This window comes from Geotrypetes seraphini, chromosome 19 (assembly GCF_902459505.1).
Source record: "Geotrypetes seraphini chromosome 19, aGeoSer1.1, whole genome shotgun sequence".
NCBI classification, from domain to species: Eukaryota; Metazoa; Chordata; class Amphibia; order Gymnophiona; family Dermophiidae; genus Geotrypetes; species Geotrypetes seraphini.
In genome coordinates, this window is record NC_047102.1 from 28,808,748 (window position 1) to 28,830,329 (window position 21,582).

General features: G+C 42.9%; 1 protein-coding gene across 1 annotated transcript in view; it reads right to left on the reverse strand.

Moving 5' to 3' along the window:
• INSC (INSC spindle orientation adaptor protein) overlaps positions 1-21,582 on the reverse strand; it is an 85,318-nt gene that overhangs the window by 26,757 nt on the left and 36,979 nt on the right. The window contains exons 4-5 of the mRNA XM_033928786.1: positions 9,142-9,313; positions 2,525-2,703 (exon numbers count right to left, since the gene is read on the reverse strand). Coding sequence (XP_033784677.1) covers positions 2,525-2,703; positions 9,142-9,313 — 351 coding nt within the window. The remainder of the gene's footprint in view (positions 1-2,524; positions 2,704-9,141; positions 9,314-21,582) is intronic.

The window sequence follows — 21,582 nt, forward strand, 5'->3', positions numbered from 1 at the left end:
TCTGCCCCTAACCACCGCGAATATGGAGTGGAAAGTGTAATTGCTTAGCACAAGGGTAGTGTGGGGGCCCTTTCCACCTACCAAATAGTTGTCAGTAGGGGGGCGCATGTTTTCTTAATGGCATGTGCTAATGACCAAATTAGTGTGTGGCCTTGAATTCAGAAAATGGAGGTAAAGATGCCATTTCTTGACCGCGGCACAAATGGCATTAACATGCGGGAAAGACCTGCATAAAGGGCACGCTAAGACCACTTCCTCTGCAGCTTTAGTGAAAGGGTCCCTAAGTTATGGGCTTACAGTTCAAGCAATTCCGAAAAGCATATGCTGGTTTATATTTTAGGATGACTTATGGAGATAGTCGACTTGTGCGAAGAGTTGCGTTATTTTTCTTGATAAATAAGACATAGGGCCTGCAGCACGATAACGGCCCCGAAGCCCATAGAGATTTAAAGGGCTTCGGGGCTGTTGCCGCACGGCTATGTAAAACAGGCCCATAGTTGTTGGGGGGAGGTTCAATTAATATAACACAGCTTTTAATCCAGTAAATGTGGGTATTTTAGATTTCATTCCCCAAGAATATTCTAGCATTTAATAAATCACGTCCGATACACTGATTCTCTCACTGTTTAATGTGTAGCAATGAATCTATTCTGAAATTCCCTTCTTAATGTGGACTGAGTCACCAGCATTAATGATGGCATCAGCAAGTATTTCTCAGTATAAAGTTGCACTGTGCCAGAACGGAATATTCAATAGATAAAATACTGTATACTTGAGCCAGCTCGAAAAACTAAACAAGCACGGGAAGTAAAGCACATTTCTCACTCCCAAAGGAATGGGGTGTTACATAGCTGGAGTTGCTGAACTCTGCGAATAGGGCTGGTTTGCAGGACAAATAGAATATGCAGATGTCTGTAAACATATCTCCCGATATTCAAAGCTATTTAACCAGCCAGAAATGGCTGCTGATCGGTCAAATAATGTTCTGGTGCCTACCCGTGAATATTCGGCCCAAGATAACTGGTTATCTCCGCTGAATATTCGCAGACGGTGCTGAAAAGTTAACCAGCTATATAGCACAATAACTAACAATACGCAGCACTGACTGGCTACATTTAGTGGGCAAATTGATCGTATAAATAGCAGACTTATCTTTGCCCACTATTAACTTATCTGGCCAGCAGTGAATATTCGCTTACCCAGGTAAAGTTAGCGCCACCCAAAAATAACCTGGATATTTAATTTTAGTCACTGAATATCCGAGGTCAATGCCAACTGCCCCATTAATTGTGGATCTAAGAAAAAGCAGATCTTCTGTACATCTGGATCTCAATAAAGTAAACATAGAAACATAGAGTTTGACGGCAGAAAAGGGCCGGCGGTCCAACAAGCCTGCCCACACAATAACCCTACCTCCCTCAAGTCTACTCAAGACGAACTCTCCCTCCTTGAAGTATCCATCTTTTAAGTAAAACCCTGTTGAGGAACGTCTAAGTCAGGGGTGTCAAAGTCCCTCCTCGAGGGCCGCAATCCAATCGGGTTTTCAGGATTTCGCCCATGAATATGCATGAGATCTATTTGCACGCACTGCTTCTTTCATTGTATGCTAATAGATCTCATGCAAATTCATTGGGGAAATCCTGAAAACCCGACTGGATTGCGGCCCTCGAAGAGGGACTTTGACACCCCCTGGTCTAAGCGTTCTCTCTTAGGTTGTCCCCCCTCCTTTGTTTGTTCATCTATCTCAGTGTCTCTCAAACTGTGTGCCCTGAAGAGATTCTGGATGTGCCACGAGAGATTCCAGAATTTTACTTTATTTTTAAAAATTCCCTTCAAAAGTATACACTAGAAGATGACATGTGCATTGCGTATACAAGAGTCTGTCAATGTTATGAGTGTCTGTGTATGTAAGGATACCACCGCCCAGGCAAGCATCATTCTTTGACATGATTGGTCCTTGAAGACTAACGGCAAGTAATTGTAGCTTTATTTTTATTTTCTATGCAGTAGTTATCCTAACTTGAGCACCAAAGCAATCAAGGCTTTGATACAATTTGGATCTTCTTGTCTTTGCAAACCTGGATTTTCAGCACAGGCCGGTGTGCTGAATGTTCTGCATTGCTCCCGACACTCATAGAGTTCCTATGAACATCGGGAGCAGCGTAGAGCATTCAGCACACCAGCCTGCGCTAAAAATAAAATGCTTCCGCGGTTTGTAAAAAGTGGGGTTAGCTAGGCGTGCTGATCTAGGTGCCTAAATTTTAGGTTTAACCAGTTGGGCTGCACGAACCCAAAGGAACTGTGTGCAATAGGAGAGGAGAGGCAGATGAGCACAGAACGGGAGAGGGAGCTCGGGGTGATAGTGTCTGTGATGCAATCAGAAATAATGCAGCGATTAAACAAAACGACCAGTAGCTCTATGGGGAAAAAGATGAGACATAAGGCTGGGATCATTAACAATATAAGATCTGCAATGATTCCGTATGCAATAACTCTGTTGGCCCAGTACTGGGAAACCATTTACCTGGTCTCTGGAATATGGCGTATCTACTCGTTGGATGTCAGAGCACGCGGCAAGAAGGATTTTCATGGCATTCAACTGAAGTAGCATCTCGCAAGCCATTGTGTCAAAAAACGTGATATTGGCAAGCGCAGCGGAAGCTAGAAGGCAAACTTCGCCTGAGGAGGATTCTTCGCATAGCTCTAAACAAACAGAAAATATTATTTTTAATCAAAACTGTACATAAATCATGTTGATTATGTACAACATTATTCAAAATGTCTTCACAAATTCATTTCTGCTTTAGAGAGCAAGAGCAGAGTTATTCTTCCTGTTGCCAGTTTTTCTTCACAAAACAGGGGAAAAAACAAAACCACAAGTAAAATACCAGAAACGAAGAAGGGAATTGTCCAAAACAGAATGATGTGCACTAAAAAAGTGTCCACAAACTCATCTGAAGGTGCAGAGATCTTTATTCTTCCAATATCATCATGGTACAATCAAGGATTCAATGGCTCGACGCGTACATTTTTCGGCCAACAGGCTTGCCTCACGAGTCTTAGAAATCACTGAACAAAAATAACCTGATATGAACTTATTACCAAAACGCATGGACGCTGCCCTTATTCAAATGAAATTGGCACGTAGAGTACCTCAAACCGACTGAACTCGTGGCATGTCATTGAATCCTTGATTGTACCATGATGAAATTGGAAGAATAAAGATCTTTACACCTTCAGATGAGTTTGTGGACACTTTTTTTTAGTGCACATCATTCTGTTTTGGACAATTTCATTCTTCGTCTCTGCCAGTTTTTCTTCTCCAGGGCCGTGGCATATGCCTTTACCTTATAGGGGCAATTTTTAAATGGATTTTGCTGGCTAAATAGGTATTTATCTGGTCAGACCCAAGCCTTTGGAAATCTACCCCCGCTGAGGAGCTATATTTAGGGCTCCTTTTAAAAGGTGCGCTAGCGTTTTTAGCGCACGCTAGCCAAAAAATACTGCCTGCTTAAAAGGAGGTGTGCAGCTTTGTAAAAAGAGCTCTTAGTTTCTTCTTTTTTTTTTTTTTAATCTTTATTCATTTCAAATCTTAAATCAAGTACAATATTGACATTTATCAATTAAGCATTCAAATACACTTGAAATCCTATAATTGATCATCATAATATAAAATATTACCCCCCTCCCTTATTTATTTATGAAAATGATTTGTTTCAATTATAATCAAAATACCCACCCCCGTCCCCCCTTAATGTCTTAAAATTTTACACAGGGAAGAATATTTTTAATCTTTACAATAATCTATAATCAACTAAATTTACCGTCGCCTCAAATTCTGATGATTACGGATGGAAGACAGAAATGAGCTGGCTAGCACAAAATGTCAATTCTAGACAGCCACTGATGAGCAGACAGATGATAGGCTTTAATCCAATGGGCTACCCTTAACTTCCTAAGTTTTCCAATTAACCCCCCTCTCAACTGAAGCCCCCAACAGAAACTGAAATGCCTTGAACAGTGCAAGGCTCCTCCACTCTCTGGCTCTCCAATTAAAAATGGGATCTTTCACCCCAGATCCTTAAATCAACCTCCTCCCCTCCAATTCCAGCATCTCAGTTCAGCATTCCGATTCCGGCTTTCTTCTTTGACCTAAACCATTGCCATCATGCAGGTCTCAGAGCTAGGAGGAAGTAATCTTATGGTACTTCCTGCCATCAGCATCCAGAATTAAGTACTAGAGAAGAAAGGAGAGACGTATATCTTCTACTGCAGACAAAAAATGAGTTTGAAAGGCTGTCCAGATTAACAGGTAGGCTAGCATATAGCAGCTTTTTCTTTTAGATTGACTGAGCTTTGGAATAATTTGCCGAATCCATTAAGAAGCTCAAATCCTTTTACTTTATTTCGGAAAGCTTTAAAGACATCTCAGTTTGCTAAACACATTGGAAATGATTTATTTTTGTCTAATTTAAATTATCCTTTTTTTCGTTACTGTTAACGGAGACGAGCTTCTATTGATGATGACCCGGTCTATAAATCTAAGTTTTAGTGTAGTAGTTTTAGTTTAGCTTTTAATGACTGCCAAAGTCAAGGCCACCTACCAAGTTGTAATGTGCTAGGGAAAAACCAGAGGTCAGACCCGGGGTCCATCGTGCCCAGCAGTCCGCATTTACCATGTGCTAAATCTATTAGCACACTCTAAATCGGTTAACGCGCCTTAGTAAAAGGACCCCTTGTTTTAGTTTCCAATTTATAGGTTTTATTTATTTATTTTTTTGAAAGGGTAAAAAACATGGATTAGTGCCTTAACGCAGCTTAATAACTTCCCTCTAACCTGTTAAAATATTGGTTGATGAAGAGGTATCATTGACTTTTTTCAGATAAAATGAAATTGGTCCCACAGTTTACAATTTACCAAGATTATATCCTATAGGAGTGGGGAAAAGGTTAGAGGGGCTGGAGCAAGAAGGAAAAGAATGCAAATATATATTACAAATTATTATTTTGCATCTGCATTTAATACATGGCACTCATAATTTGGCACCCCAAAAATCGGCGATGAATGGTATTCTATAATAGGAATTCTGAGATGGGTACCCTTTATAGAATAATACAATACATAATGCTGGGATACACACTTAACTTTGGGTACAAGGATTTACTCCAACTGAAACCCTGTAAAGCCCGGCGTGGAAGTTGAGCATGGATCTGCTAAATTCTATAACACTGCGCGCATATTAAGGGACATGGAGGAGTAGCGTACTGGTTAGAGCAGCTGCCTCAGCACCCTGAGGTTGTGAGCTCAATTCCCACTGCAGCTCCTTGTGACTCTGGGCAAATCATTTACACTCCATTGCCCCAGGTACAATATGCCTAAAATATGCAAACCACTTTGATTGTAAGCAGTATATCAAGTCCTTTACCCTTTACAATCAAGCTATTGTGACATCATTGATGAGGTTGCGTTTTATTGGTGGAATGAAGCATTATGACATCACATCACATCTCAGTTCTGATTATCAGTCTGAAACTCTTCACACTAAGTGTAGGGGGGAGTTAGCAACATCGACCACTAGACGTGGAGGAGTGGCATAATGGTTAGAGCAGCTGCCTCAGCACCCTGAGGTTGGGAGCTCAATTCCCACTGCAGCTCCTTGTGACTTTGGGCAAGTCACTTAACACTTCATTGCCCCAGGTACAAAATAAGTACCTGTATAAAATATGTAAGCCTCTTTGATTGTAACCACACAGAAAAAGCAGTATATCAACTCCTTTACCCTTTACAATCAAGCTATTGTGACATCATTGATGAGGTTGAGTTTTATTGGTGGAACGAGGCATTATGACATCAAATTCTCAGTTCTGATTACCAGAGTCTGAAACTCTTCACACTAAGTGTGTGTGTTTGTGTGGGGGGGAGTTAGCAACATAGACCATTGGATGTGGAGGAGTGGCGTAGTAGTTAGAAGTGTTGCCTCAGCACCCTGAGATTGTGAGCTCAACTCCCATTGCAGCTCCTTGTGACTCTGGGCAAATCACATTGCCCCAGATACAAAATAAGTGCCTGTCTAAAATATGCAAACTAATTTGATTGTAACTACACAGAAAAAGTGGTATATCAAGTCTCATCCCCTTTATAATGTATGTTACTCGTAACTACAGTACTTCTTTACAATGTAGACCAGGGGTAGGGAACTCCGGTCCTCGAGAGCCATATTCCAGTCGGGTTTTCAGTATTTCCCCAATGAATATGCATTGAAAGCAGTGCATGCATATAGATTCATGCATATTCATTGGGGAAATACTGAAAACCCGACTGGAATATGGCTCTCGAGGACCGGAGTTCCCTATCCCTGATGTAGACTCTTTCTTTCCTCCTACATATAATCCTGGCACTCAAGATTATAGGCACAACCATTATTAACAAAATCTTTTAAGTGCATTTTAATTTCTGCTTACATTTCATTTCACTAAAGGTATGAGTCACACAGGAAATTAATTTCAAAATGTTTGGAAAAATTGAATAAACAAGAAGAGTAATTCAATTACACTGCAATAAATGATAGAAGATGATTGATGGCTGGAGAAAGAAAAGGTTTTCCCAGAGTTGAAATCATACGGTTTCTGGCATTGAGGGAAATGCAGCCGGGGCTAGCATTATCTGTTCAGAAGTACTGGTGGCTGATTGGAATGGCAAGTGGAAAGGGTAGGGTTACCATATGGCTCTAGGAAAAGAAGGGCGGATTAAGACATCCGGGTTTTACTTCCATTGCTTTCAGTAGATGTAAAACCCGGATGTCTCAATCCATCCTTTTTCTGGAGCCATATGGTAACCCTAGGAAAGGGCATTGTTAGGCATGGTCTTATGACAGGGGTGTCAAAGTCCCTCCTCGAGGGCCGCAATCCAGTCGGGTTTTCAGGATTTCCCCAATGAATATGCATGAGATTTATTAGCATACAATGAAAGCAGTGCATGCAAATAGATCTCATGCATATTCATTGGGGAAATCCTGAAAACCCGACTGAATTGTGGCCCTCGAGGAGGGACTTTGATACCGATAGGGCTGGGATTCTGCTGGACAGTGCCTCAGACCTAAAGCAGCAGAGAACAATCACCTTCTTCCTACTCCAACTCCTCCCATCTCCGGCAGCATGCAGAGAATAAGACAGGAAGGGTAAGTCTGGAGCAAACCGAGTTAAAAGAGCTACTTGTTCAGCCCCTCCCCTCCTTCCATTCAATGACAGGAGGGGAAAGAGCAAAGTCAAAGCAGATACTGCAGAGCAAAGAAAAAAAAACCTCCCTTGTTTGTCCTGCCTTAGGCAAACAAGTATGTTAGTGTCACACCCCCCCCCCCCCCCACTTCCCATTCCATGCAATATAACATTTCACTTATTATGTGCCCAGGATCAGAGCAACCTCTGTATATAAACTATAAATTATTGAATGGGACCAGGGCCAGGACTGGCAATCACCAGGAGGCCATAGGCCATTATCACATATGCTGCTCTCTTCACTCAGTCAGTAATTTATAGGTCACTTCAATAGATGTGTTCTGAACCAACTTGATTATTAAAAGGGAAAGGAAATGGGGACTTGTATACTGCCTTTGGCATTTCAAAGCTGACATTCAAAGCGGTGGGCACTGGAGGATTAAATGACTTGCCCAGTGTCACAACGAGCAGCACCGGGATTTGATCTCACAACCTCTGGATGCAGAGGCAGCAGCTCTATCAGTGAGCCACACCTTCCGTGGCAAGTCTTATGTTATGTGAGTCAAGTATAGGACAGTGAAGCCATTGTGACATCACTGATGAGGCCGGCTCTTAGGCATTGGTGGAATGAGGCATTATGACATCACAATCTCAGCTCTGGAATGTTGCTACTCTTTGGGTTCCTTGTGACCTGGGTTGGAAACAGGATGCTGGGGTTGATGAAAGGAAAGGGAATGGGGACTTGTATGCTGCCCTTTTGTGGCTTTGGCATGTCAAAGCGGTGGGTACTGGAGAATTAAGTGACTTGCCTATGGTCACAAGGAGCAGCACTGGGATTTGATCTCACAACCTCTGGGTGCTAAGGCAGCAGCTCTACCATTGAGCTACAGCCCTTATTTGGGTAATAAATAATAATTTTATTTCTTATATACCGCTATACCCTAAGTTCGAAGCGGTTTACAGTGAAGTCTTGTCTAGAGAGAGTACAGTGTTAACAGTAGGATACAGGATAATACAAAGTGAGCAGGTACTGGGGTGAATACAATAAGGTACAAGATATTAACACGAAAACAGTTACAGGATGTTTACAATAAGGTACAGGGTACTGGGGTGTTTACAATAAGGTACAGGATATTAACAAGAGAACAGTTACAGGATGCAATAACAGTAGAGACAACAAGAAAAACTACAAAGCCCTGTATCTCCTCATATCAGATACCCTTCTTTGTAAGAATATGGAGATACTCCCCTTAAGAACAGCATATCACGTTGTATCAAGAATGTCGTAAAGAGAATTTTCACTTGCAGTCTTTGAGGTCAGAAATCCTGAGAGTCTCCGGTGTCTGAGGCTCTGAAGCAAGTTTGATGACAAACTGGTCCTGGATGGACAGGATACTCCCAGGATAATACAATAGTAGCTATAGGTATTTCCTTCATTCCTTTCGACCTCTAGATGTTATTCCTGTACCTTAGTTATAGGTCTGGAAGGTCTTGGGCACCCAGGGCTGGTCTTAGGCAGTTACGACAAGAGTGGATACACAGGGTCTCATGCTCACAGGGGCCCCCTTCCAGGTGCAGACAATGTTTCTCTTCTCCCCACCTCGAATCCAGCATCTCGTCCTTCATCCCAGATCCTGCGGCAGCAATTAAGGCCCACTGCTGTAGCTGCCATCAGGGGCCTTTCCTCTTCCATGTCCCACCTTCTGCGAAGTAGCTTCCTGCTTCTGCACAAGCAGGACCTGGCAGAGGGAAGGTCTTGAGGCTGGCATCGCTGCCGGCCCAGGGATGAGGAAAGTTTAGAGGATCCAGGAGGGAGGAAGAGATGCTGAATTTGAAGTAGGGAGTGTCCTCCCATCCTAACAGCAATTTGAAATCATCTAGCAATGTAACATCTACTTTTCATAGCAAATTTTTTTATTTACTTACTAACAAGAGCAGTAACTATTTCTTCCATGTTCTCCAGGAAGCTGTTAAGATGCTGAGAAAAGGTGAGATGCGGGGATGTGATTTGGGCGATCACAGCAGCTGCTTCTGCCCGAGTGGCTTCGGAATGAGCACTATCGGTAAGAATGTCAGCCAAGCACAGGATTCCATCAACCTACGTCATATAGGATGAATGACAAGTTAGAGTTGACTAGTGGTAGTAAATGGTGGACTACTGTAAGAAGAAAAAGCAGCCTGCGGTGAGAAATCATTGGGTAAACTTGGGACCTAAAGTTGGCCAACATCATAATAAGAAAATAAGTAAGAAAAAATGATTTGTATCCCGCTATACCTTGCAGTTCCGAGCAGTTAATATCGAAACTGCATAAAAAGCAGCAAAAATACAACAGCGGGTGCGTACAATTACCGTCCAGAAAATTTAAACAAATTTATCAAAAAAGCATGTCTTCAATGATCTTCTAAAAGTTTGATACGAAGATGAATTAGATATAAAACACTAGTAAAGTTTTATTCCAAATACCAGCCTGAAAAGCTAAAGGGCTCCTTTTACTAAGCTGCGTTAGCGGTTTTAGTGGCCGCAGCATTTTAGCGGGCGCTAAACCCCCGCTACGTGGCTAGAACTTACGCTGGCTCGATGCTGGCATTAAGGTCTAGCGCGGGCGGCAATTTAGCGTGCGCTATTCCGTGCGTTAAAGCCCTAATGCGGCTTAGTAAAAGGAGCCCAAAGTTGAATCTAGACATCCTTTCGGAGTCTGAAATGAAAAAAGGAGAGGATTACGTGCAAAATAAACTTTATCTGCTTCAGATTATGTGAGTTGCCAATTTTTGCCTCTTACTGCATGGTAAGTACACTGGATTTTAGGACATTTCTTTCAGGCGCCAACAAAGACAGTAGCAAAGAAATTACAGGTAGAATATTTCAGACATAGAATAACTTGCTAAACAAGGCGCCTGAAAATTGATAAAGTCACCCAACATGTTTAAAATTCGGTTCCATATCTTCATTAGAGAATGTCAATAATCAAAACCACTTATATGACCAGCATCCAGTTCTAGTTGTATAGATCAGTGTTCTTCAACCACCGGTCCACAGAAATTTCCTGCCGGTCCACAGGGCCAGCACATGCATAGGCCCAAAACAGTGTTCTTCAACCGCCGGTCCATGGTACGATCGATGCGGCGTTATCTTCGAGCCAGCTCCCGTCAATTCTGCCGTGGGGAAGAGGAAGGCTGATCAGCCCAAGATCGTGATCAACCTATTGGGGGAAATGCTGCCGGGTCCTGCCTTCGCGGAAACAGAAAGTAGGCAGGACCCGGCAGGAAGAAGAACAAATGCTTCACTAACCTGTCTCCCGCATTAGCCCGTAGCAAACACTTGCTTCAGGGCTCTCAACATGTGCGTGCCGGCTTCCCTTCCTCCCCCCCCCCGGACATAACTTCTGGTTTCGGAGGGAAGAGAAGAGAAGCCGGCACGCACACGTTAGAGCCCGGAGCATAAGTTCGCTAGGGGCTGAAATCTCCAAGCCGGTTTTTTGGGGGTTTTTTTTAATGTTCAGCAGTGGCAGATGACAGCTGGGCAGACCGCCCAGCTAAAAGGCCCTAGGGAGAACACTGGAGAGGAAGGCTGATCGGCCCGTAGATCAGGACGGCAACACGAGTGCGATCGACTCGAGTTGCCTTCCTGAGCTACTGGTCGATCGCAATCGACGCGTTGGGTACCCCTGCTGAATAGTATTCTTACACTGCATTTTGCTCTAGCTAGAGAATGGCACAGGGACAAAGTTTTCCTCATCCCCGCAGAAACTCAATTTCTCCATCCCGTCCCCGCAAGTTTTTTTGCTGTCCCTATCCCATTCCTGTAAGTTCTGCCTTAACTACGCAAGCCACAAACACTTATGATTTTAAAGGGTTTGAGGCTTGTGCAGATGAGGACAGAACTTGCAAGAACAGGGCAGGGACAGGAAAAGAACTTGCCGGGTTGGGACTGGAAAATGGGTTCCCATGGGGATGGGGACAAATTTGTCCCCGTGTCATTCTCTAGCTCTATTGCCTCCCCAGTGGTGCCCCTATACCTCAGCTCCAAGTACTGAAGCCACTCAAGTACTTTTGCTGCTGAGTCATCCCTGCTGGCTTTACATCGCTCAAAAGATAGAGAAGGTCTTTTTTTATTACAGGCTTTTGCAGCCATCATGTCCCATTTTCAGTCTGCATTGCAAACTAAATGAAGATAGAAGTATACAGTTTCCACAACATTCTTCTAAGAGTACTGGACAGAAATGTTCAGACATCCCATTTATGTGGATAAATTGTGAGAAATGGCAATGAAAATTGCCCTCAAGGGTAATTTTACATGAGATCTTGAGCAGGTCTTATGTGCTCCAGTTAGATCTTAAAAATTGCACAGACACCTGCGAGGCAATTCTCTTATCTCTCCCTATGCCCCACCCCAGGAACTCCAATGGTCTGGCAAGCCTCTCTTGTCTGATCCCTTCTCCTCTGTTGCCAACTCCCGACTCCGACCCTTCTGTCTTGCTGCATCACATGCCTGGAATAACCTGCCTGGCTCGGTAAGTCAGGCTCTGTCTCTGGCAATACTGTATTCATAGTAACATAGTAGATGACGGCAGATAAAGACCCGAATGGTCCATCCAGTCTGCCCAACCTGATTCAATTTAAATTTTTTATTTTTTCTTCTTAGCTATTTCTGGGCAAGAATCCAAAGCTTTACCCGGTACTGTGCTTGGGTTCCAACTGCCGAAATCTCTGTTAAGACTTACTCCAGCCCATCTACACCCTCCCAGCCATTGAAGCCCTCCCTTGCCCATCCTCCACCAAACGGCCATACACAGACACAGACCATGCAAGTCTGCCCAGTAACTGGCCTAGTTCAATATTTAATATTATTTTCTGATTCTAAATCTTCTGTGTTCATCCCATGCTTCTTTGAACTCAGTCACAGTTTTACTCTCCACCACCTCTCTCGGGAGCGCATTCCAGGCATCCACTACCCTCTCCGTAAAGTAGAATTTCCTAACATTGCCCCTGAATCTACCATCCCTCAACCTCAAATTATGTCCTCTGGTTTTACCATTTTCCTTTCTCTGGAAAAGATTTTGTTCTACGTTAATACCCTTTAAGTATTTGAACGTCTGAATCATATCTCCCCTGTCTCTCCTTTCCTCTAGGGTATACATATTCAGGGCTTCCAGTCTCTCCTCATACGTCTTCTGGCGCAAGCCTCCTATCATTTTTGTCGCTCTCCTCTGGATCGCCTCAAGTCTTCTTACTTCTTTCGCCAGATACGATCTCCAAAACTGAACACAATACTCCAAGTGGGGCCTCACCAATGACCTGTACAGGGGCATCAACACCTTCTACTGACTACGCCTCTCTTTATACAGCCCAGAATCCTTCTGGCAGCAGCCACTGCCTTGTCACACTGTTTTTTCGCCTTTAGTTCTTCGGACACTATCACCCCAAGGTCCCTCTCCCCGTCCGTGCATATCAGCTTCTCTCCTCCCAGCATATACGGTTCCTTCCTATTATTAATCCCCAAATGCATTACTCTGCATTTCTTTGCATTGAATTTTAGTTGCCAGGCATTAGACCATTCCTCTAACTTTTGCAGATCCTTTTTCATATTTTCCACTCCCTCTTCGGTGTCTACTCTGTTACAAATCTTGGTATCATCTGCAAAAAGGCACACTTTTCCTTCTAACCCTTCAGCAATGTCACTTACATACATATTGAACAGGATTGGCCCCAGCACCGAACCCTGAGGGACTCCACTAGTCACCTTTCCTTCCTTCGAGCGACTTCCATTAACCACCACCCTCTGGCGTCTGTCTGACAGCCAGTTTCTGACCCAGTTCACCACTTTGGGTCCTAACTTCAGCCCTTCAAGTTTGTTCAACAGCCTCCTATGAGGAACTGTATCAAAGGCTTTGCTGAAATCCAAGTAAATTACATCTAGCATATGTCCTCGATCCAGCTCTCTGGTCACCCAATCAAAAAATTCAATCAGGTTCGTTTGGCACAATTTACCTTTTGTAAAGCCATGTTGCCTCGGATCCTGTAACCCATTAGATTCAAGGAAATACACTATCCTTTCTTTCAGCAACACTTCCATTATTTTTCCAACAACTGAAGTGAGGCTCACCGGCCTGTAGTTTCCTGCTTCATCCCTGTGACCACTTTTATGAATAGGGACCACATCCGCTCTCCTCCAATCCCCAGGAATCACTCCCGACTCCAGAGATTTGTTGAACAAGTCTTTAATAGGACTCGCCAGAACCTCTCTGAGCTCCCTTAGTATCCTGGGATGGATCCCGTCTGGTCCCATCGCTTTGTCCACCTTCAGTTTTTCAAGTTGCTCATAAACACCCTCCTCCGTGAACGGCGCAGAATCTACTCCATTTTCTCGTGTAACTTTGCCAGACAATCTCAGTCCTTCTCCAGGATTTTCTTCTGTGAACACAGAACAGAAGTATTTGTTTAGCACATTTGCTTTCTCCTCATCACTCTCCACATATTTGTTCCCAGCATCTTTTAGCCTAGCAATTCCATTTTTTATCTTCCTCCTTTCACTAATATATCTGAAAAAATTTTTATCTCCCTTTTTTACATTTTTAGCCATTTAGCAATGTTCTTCCGCCTGTGCCTTCGCCAAACGTATCTCTCTCTTGGCTTCTTTCAGTTTCACCCTGTAGTCCTTTCTGCTCTCCTCTTCTTGGGTTTTTTTATATTTCATTAACGCCAACTCTTTCGCCTTTATTTTCTCAGCCACTAGGTTGGAGAACCATATCGGCTTCCTTTTTCTCTTGTTTTTATTGATTTTCTTCACATAAAGGTCCGTAGCCATTTTTATCGCTCCTTTCAGCTTAGACCACTGTCTTTCCACTTCTCTTATGTCTTCCCATCCTAACAGCTCTTTCTTCAGGTACTTTCCCATTGCATTAAAGTCCGTACGTTTGAAATCTAGGACTTTAAGTATCGTGTGGCCGCTCTCCACTTTAGCCGTTATATCAAACCAAACCGTTTGATGATCGCTACTACCCAGGTGAGCATCCACTCGAACATTAGAGATACTCTCCATTTGTGAGGACCAGATCCAATATCGCTTTTTCCCTTGTGGGTTCCGTCACCATTTGTCTGAGCAGAGCCTCTTGAAAGGCATCCACAATCTCCCTACTTCTTTCCGATTCCGCAGACGGAACATTCCAGTCTGCATCCGGCAGGTTGAAATCTCCCAACAGCAGAACCTCCTCTTTCCTTCCAAACTTTTGGATATCCACAATCAGATCCTTATCAATTTGCTGCGATTGAGTCGGAGGTCTGTAGACTACACCCACTTAGATAGAAGTTCCATCTTCTCTTTTCAGAGCAATCCATATCGCTTCTTCCTCTCCCCAGGTCCCTTGCATTTCGGTCGCTTGGATATTGATCTTTACATAGAGAGCTACTCCTCCACCTTTATGACCATCTCTGTCCTTCCTAAAAAGATTATATCCCGGTATGTTTGCATCCCATCCATGTGATTCACTGAACCATGTCTCTGTGATAGCAACAATATCTAGATCTGCCTCTAATATCAGGGCTTGCAGATCATGAACTTTGTTGCTTAGACTGCGAGCATTTGTGGTCATCGCTTTCCAGCTATTTTTCAGCGATAATCTCCTTTTTCGTATGGATTTTTGTGTCGTTTCACTTTCCGTTGCAATACTAAGAAATGAGTTGCTGATATTGCTTATGTTGCAGCCTTTACTACTATCACATCTTTTCTTTTGCCGGGGGTGGTCTCTATAATTGTCCTTCGTACATACACCACCCCCACCTTCTAGTTTAAATGCCTAGAAAAATATTGTCTAAATTTCTCTGCAAGGTTTCTTTTTCCTGCTGTAGTAATATGTAGCCCATCAGTGCAATATAGCTTCTTGTCCTTCCATGTATTTCCCCATCCTCCTATGTACCTGAAGCCTTCTTGATGACACCAGGCTCTGAGCCATCTATTAAAGTCCTCTGTGTTTTTCACTCTTTGCTCTCCTTTTCCGTATGCAGGCAGTATTTCAGAAAAAGCTAAAGTCTTTACAAAAGGTTTCACGCCCTCACCAAGCTCCCGAAAAGCTTTCTGTGCTGCAAGTGTGGAGTTGTTGGCCAGGTCATTTGTTCCCAGATGGATAACAACATCAGTGTTAAAATCCTTAGTTTCTTCCTTAATTATAGTCAGTATTTGCCTGGAACTCCTGGTAGCTGAGGATCCTGGAAGACATTTCACTATTTTGGTCTCCTCACCCTGTGTTCCAAGGTTAATGCCTCTGATGATGGAATCCCTCAACAGTAATAGTTTTCTGTTTTTGGCTTTTTTATTTGTACTTAGGGTGCTCTTGTTCTCTTGAGTTTCCTTCATTGGTTCCAGTCCCACCTCCCTTCTGTTTTCCTGAGTATCGCAGTGCACTAGTGGAGCGAAGGAATTCTGTAGAGGTAATATTAGTGAAGGTGGATGTTTCTGTGTTACATGTCGCAGTCTTCCTGAGCCTACTGTGACCCATTTATTCCTGGGCTGTTTTATTCTTTGAGGTAGAGGTGGTAAGTTGGTATGATTTTGTGGAGTGATGGAAGCTGCTTTAATTGTATTCAATTCCTGTTTAAGTTTGCAGAGCTCCTCCTTAATACTGGCAAGTTGAAGACAGATGGGGCAAGCCTTAAGCCTCCAAATAGTATGTCTTGGAATTAAAGCACCACAGTGATTGCATAGAATAAAGGTCATCTTGATTGGTTGTGAAGTGACCAGAAATATAGGCTCTATACCACCTAAAACACAGTATTTTAAACAAAAATGCAGGTTCTTTCAGTGCTACCCTAAAACACAGGATTTATAACAGGATTTTCCCTACTTTAGTCACCCTGAGCCACAGGCACCAGAAATATAGGCTCTATACTACCTAAAACATAGTATTTTAAACAAAAATGCAGGAAGAGGAGATAAGATTTAACAGAGGAAAGAGAAGGATTTATTTTTTTGTGCTTTTTTATATTTTTTTTTAGTAAGAAACAGGGAGGAGAAGAGAAATTAAGCAGATATAATGCTGAAAACCAGTGAAAAGAGCAGAATATGAAATGCTGAGTAACTTAGCTTTTAGAAGTTCACAGGGCAGCCTTGTTTCAGCAAATTCAAATTCAGGCTTAAAGTCCACTTCTTCAAAGCTGCGTTTGAGTCCTAATCTTATCAACTTGCAAAGCACAAAAATCTGTTTGTCATTCCCGCTGTAGTCCCTTACCCTCTCTACCTCATCATTCCCTCTGCAATTCCATAGCTAAACAACATACATAGATTCACCATTTGTCCAGTATGTCTTTCATAATTAGATAGTAAGCTCTTTCGAGCACAGACCGTCTCTCGCGTATTTAATGTATAGCGCTGTGTGCGTCTGGTAGCATTAGAGAAATAATTAATAGTAATTCTACAAGGAGTGAACCAATTTTTAGACTCTAAAAACAGGTGAATATGACCAGAACAGCAGCACATATATGTAAAAATGACAATATTCTAGTCACATGCTATTCTATAAATGTGAAGGTGGGCATTCACATGGGTGGAGTCTAGGCGGAGCATAGGCACATTTATGCTATGATCTATGCATGTCCTGTAGAAATCTAGCCTTAGGCATTTACACAAGCTCAATGGTCTACATTTAATATTTATATTTAGTTTTGAAATATTACACTCTGGGCTGGTTCAAGATACTGTGGTGCCCTGAGCCAACCTTTGCATTAGTACTCCCCTCCCCCGCAATCTGGTATCTCTCTCCTCCCCCCTCCCACTTGTGATCCACTATTTCCTCCTCGCTATCTCAAGTGTCCCCCTCCTGGATCAGGTGAGGCACTGACTCAAGGCACTGTTGAGAAAGGATGCCAAAATCCCCAATCTCGCATCTATCCTTCTAGAACAGGGGTACCAAAGTCCCTCCTCGAAGGCCGCAATCCAGTCGGGTTTTCAGGATTTCCCCAATGAATATGCAAGAGATCTATTTGCATGCACTGCTTTCAATACATATTCATTGGGGAAATCCTGAAAACCCGGCTGGATTGCGGCCCTCGAGGAGGGACTTTGACACCCCTGCTTTAGAGGAAAAGAAGAGCTAGGCGAGATATAATTCAGACATTTAAGTTCTTGAAAGGTATTAATATACAAATAAATCTCTTCCAAAGATAGGGAAGCAATTGAACTAGAGGCCATGAAATGAAGTTGCAGGACAATAGACTCAAGAATAAAGTCAGGAAGTACTTTTTCAAAAAGAGGGTAGTGGATGCCTGGAATGCCTTCCTGGCCGAGGTGATGGAAACTAAGAGCCAGATGTACTGAAGTCAGCGATTATCTAACGATCGTTGCTAAACCAACTTTGACTGGTTTAGCGACGATCGGATTTGCCAACCCGATGCACAAAACAACTCACTATGTGGTTTTGTGCACGATTGTCCATTCTCCGATCCAGCCATGCAAATAAGATCATTACTATTTACATTCCATGTTAACTAGCAGAGTGATTGATGCTCTAACATGGCTTCCCAATGTACAAAAAAAAAGATCGCTTTTAGCGATCCGAAAAAAGCGACTGGTCAAGACCAGTCAATTAGGTGTTCTACCCATACAAATTAATATATTTATAACATGCCATACTTTATTGTTTCTTAATGGGCACAGATGCTGAGTGTGTATTACATACGTACAATATCTGCCCCATTAAAAAAAAACCCAACTTGAGCCGAGCCCCCCCCCTTGATAACCGCGGGTCCCGTAAAAAAAACCCATGCCAGCCAAAATTGGCAGGAAGTGTTTCCTGGGCAAAAGCACTATTCTATAAACTGCACCTAACTTTCCCTCCCTTTTACAAAACCGTGATAGCGTTTTTTTAGCGCAGGCCAGCACGCTGAATGCTCTGCGCTGATCCCAACACTCATAGAGTTCCCATGAGCATCGCGAGCAGCACAGAGCATTTAGCATGCCGGCCTGCGCTAAAAACTGCTATCATGGTTTTGTAAAAGGGGGGAGGGGGGTAAGCAAAGTTTATAGAATAGCTTTTTTTCGGCACTGATTTTTTAGGTGCCATATACAGAATTTACCCCATATTGTTCCAAACTTGCATCATATTTAACTGCCTATTGGTATCAGACATGATGGCAAATTGCCAACCAGAATGATTATAACCTGCACAGAATGGTGGGCACAGCTCTGGACACCTTGTTCAGCAGATCGGGTGGACCATGTGGTCTTAATCTGCCATCATTTACTGTGATACTGTGTATGTTAGATACATGATTTAGGGATTTCCTCACTGTACCTAAAATCGGACAGCTGATTCAGCGTTGCTCATACTCTAGTAACTATCTTGGCCATATCTAGGTTGCTTCAGAATTATTTGCCACTTGTATTGAAATCAATTAAAACTAATGTCTGTTAAATGGATCCATTTGTTCCAGTTAACTTATTTTCAATTATGTCAAGATTGATTACACTCAAGATAAGCAAAAAAGAAAAATCTTTCTTGCTACAAATTATCGTGGTATCAACGCTAAAAACTTTTCTGTGATATCTATTTCCTTATTTTAAATTTCCATATGAATACTCGGAGGGGCAAATTTTTATAGGCTTTTTCATATATTTTCGTAAATTTCTGTTTATAAAATTATACCATATATACAAGGATTTGCCATGATGCAAAAGCATCCAATTGTATGTCCATAGGCAGCAGGGGGGGGGGCGCACAGGGGCCGTGGTCTCCCCAAAAATTGGCGATGGTTCGGTTCCGCAACCTTACCTTCTCTTCTGGCTCTCCAACCTTACCTCCGCTTCCTTCCTTCCTCCCTCCCTTCCCCCAGCGGAACCCTGCGGCATGATCTCATCAGCTCCAGACTTCCCCACACCTGCCCCACCCCCCTGAGTCGGCCCTTGGATGTCCTAATAGCAGGGACGTCCAAGTGCCGGTAATCAAAACAAACTTTCTGGATGTGCAGCAGCACTTCTAAGCTGCTATTTGTCCAGAGCTCAAAGCGGCGTGTTGGGAGGTGTGTTATGGGTGGGAATCAAGCGGACTTCCACCTGGACGTCCTAAAACAATAATCAAACCTTTTCTAGGACATCCTAGGCAGAACTTACACGCTGGGACTTAGACCAAAGTAAAATATGTCTAAGTGCCCCATAGGTGACCAAACTGACAAGATGACCACTGGAGGGTTTAAGGCATGACCCCCCTCCCCTTACTCCCCCAGTGGTCACAAACCCCTTCCACCATCCAGAGATGGGAGGAAAAATAGCACATTGAGGGCTTGCCAACAGTTGATTGTTGCAGAGGAATTCCCATCAGCTGAGCCTATTTCGGGGATTCCTGACAGCTCAGCTGTTGGGGATTCTCCCTGCCAGGATCACCTGGAACCCTACACCCCTCCCCCAATCCCCCAACTACCCCGATCCCCCAACATTCCTGGACCCCCACTTCACCCAACACCCTGACATCAAGCAGAACACACCCTCTCACATCATCTGACACCCCCAACATCAGGCAACAACCCTCCCCCCCCCCACACACACATTACCTGACACCACCCAACATCAGGCAACACTGCTCCCCACATCACCCGACACCCCTGTACCTTCCGATGCAAAATTGGTTGTGTTAAGAATGATGGGCCTTCTTCCTCCCAATGCATCTTGGGATACAGTGGGAGGGGTCTAAGGCCCTGATTAGCTCAAAATCACCTAAAGCATAATTCTGGCACCAAGTTTTTAGGTACCAGTATGCGCCTTGAAATTGAGTGGAAAAACGTCATTTGAATGGGCCTTATTTCTTAAGCGCATGCTTTAATAGTAGTATTTTGTTTAATATCCCATTGCAGTTGTTTTGTTCTTTATATTTTTTGTACTAAATTGAACATATCTAAAATTGGACAGCACTAACACCACCATATCTAAGTATGTACGAAATACATTTTAAAAAAATAAGAACAATCTAATAAAAACATTTTTATCATCCCCAAAGAAACTGCTGTTCAGAGCATTTATATGATTGGCTTCCACATGAAAGGCAGGCTGGACTGGAGCCCTGGATTTTTTTTTTTTATTATTCTAGTTAAGTAATCAATGAAATGTCAGATCTGGGAAAGCAAGAGAAAAAGATCAACCGGAAAATGCAAACAAGGAGCTTCCATGAGATCAATAGGATGCTAGACTAGAGGATATATTTGAGGAACTGGGATAAAACCCAGATGTGGTCTGGAAAAAATTAGACCTCCAACATTTTCCTAAATAACCCCAAAACAAGTATATTATTAACAATTATTGCTATTATTGGCAGGGGTCACTGCAAGATGCTGTAAAAACTGGATGATCCCTGTTTAAAAAATTACGTCATTCCGGAGGTGACTATTAAGATCTGTTTTAGTAAAATGGTGCTTACCGATAAAGATAAATTTGTGATTACATTTTTGCGACAAAATATGGCATACAGCGCAAAGCATTTGCTATGGGAGTTTCCTAATGAAGGATGTACTAATGTATTTTCAAAGCTCATACTAAATGTTTCAATAATTGTAAAGTAATTTGAAACTATGCAAGGGGTCCCATTTTTCCTAGACACCATATAAGTAAATATAGTGCCGACCAAGTTGGAATCTTTACTGTTAGCAAAGGCTTGTGAACATGGAGCCTTTTGTAAAATACTTACATGACTGATGAAATGAATATACAGAGTGAGGGGCTGTAAAAGAGTCAGGGGTTCTCCCTCAGTAATGATGTTATTCTGTCACTGGGCAGCAGAGGGTGCTGGCCCAGTAGTGCAGAAACTACAGCTCCCAGGATGCACTGGGCTCAGCAGTTCTGCTGAGTCACTGGGGCAGTCCTCAGGCAGGGAGGAGACTATATGCTTGAGCCTGGCATCAGCTCAGGGAGGTCACTGAAAAAGAAGAAAACTCTTGATTTTTCCCTAGACATCAGCTGAGGGAAAAGGACTGATGCCTGTATTGCTTGGCTGAGGTAAACCAAGCTAACTTTCTGTAAAGTGTGAGGCAAACTGAAAAGAATAAAAAGTGTTTGTTCATATGGGACTGTGTTGTGTCTTAACCTCTCCCCTCCAACACATTTGCTTCCTTATCGCAGGGAGAGTGTGGTGCAGTGGTTAAAACTACAGCCTCAGCACCCTGGGGTTGTGGGTTCAAGCATCCACTGATCCTTGTGACCCTGGGCAAGTCACTTAATCCCCCCATTGCCCCAGGTGCATTAGATAGATTGTGAGCTCACCAGGACAGACAGGGGAAAATGCTTAAGTAACTGAATAAATTCATGTAAATTGTTCTGCGCTCCCCTTTGAAAACTATATAAAATTGAATAAATAGTGCGAAAAGCTTCAGCCTCTGATAACCAGAGCTGGTATT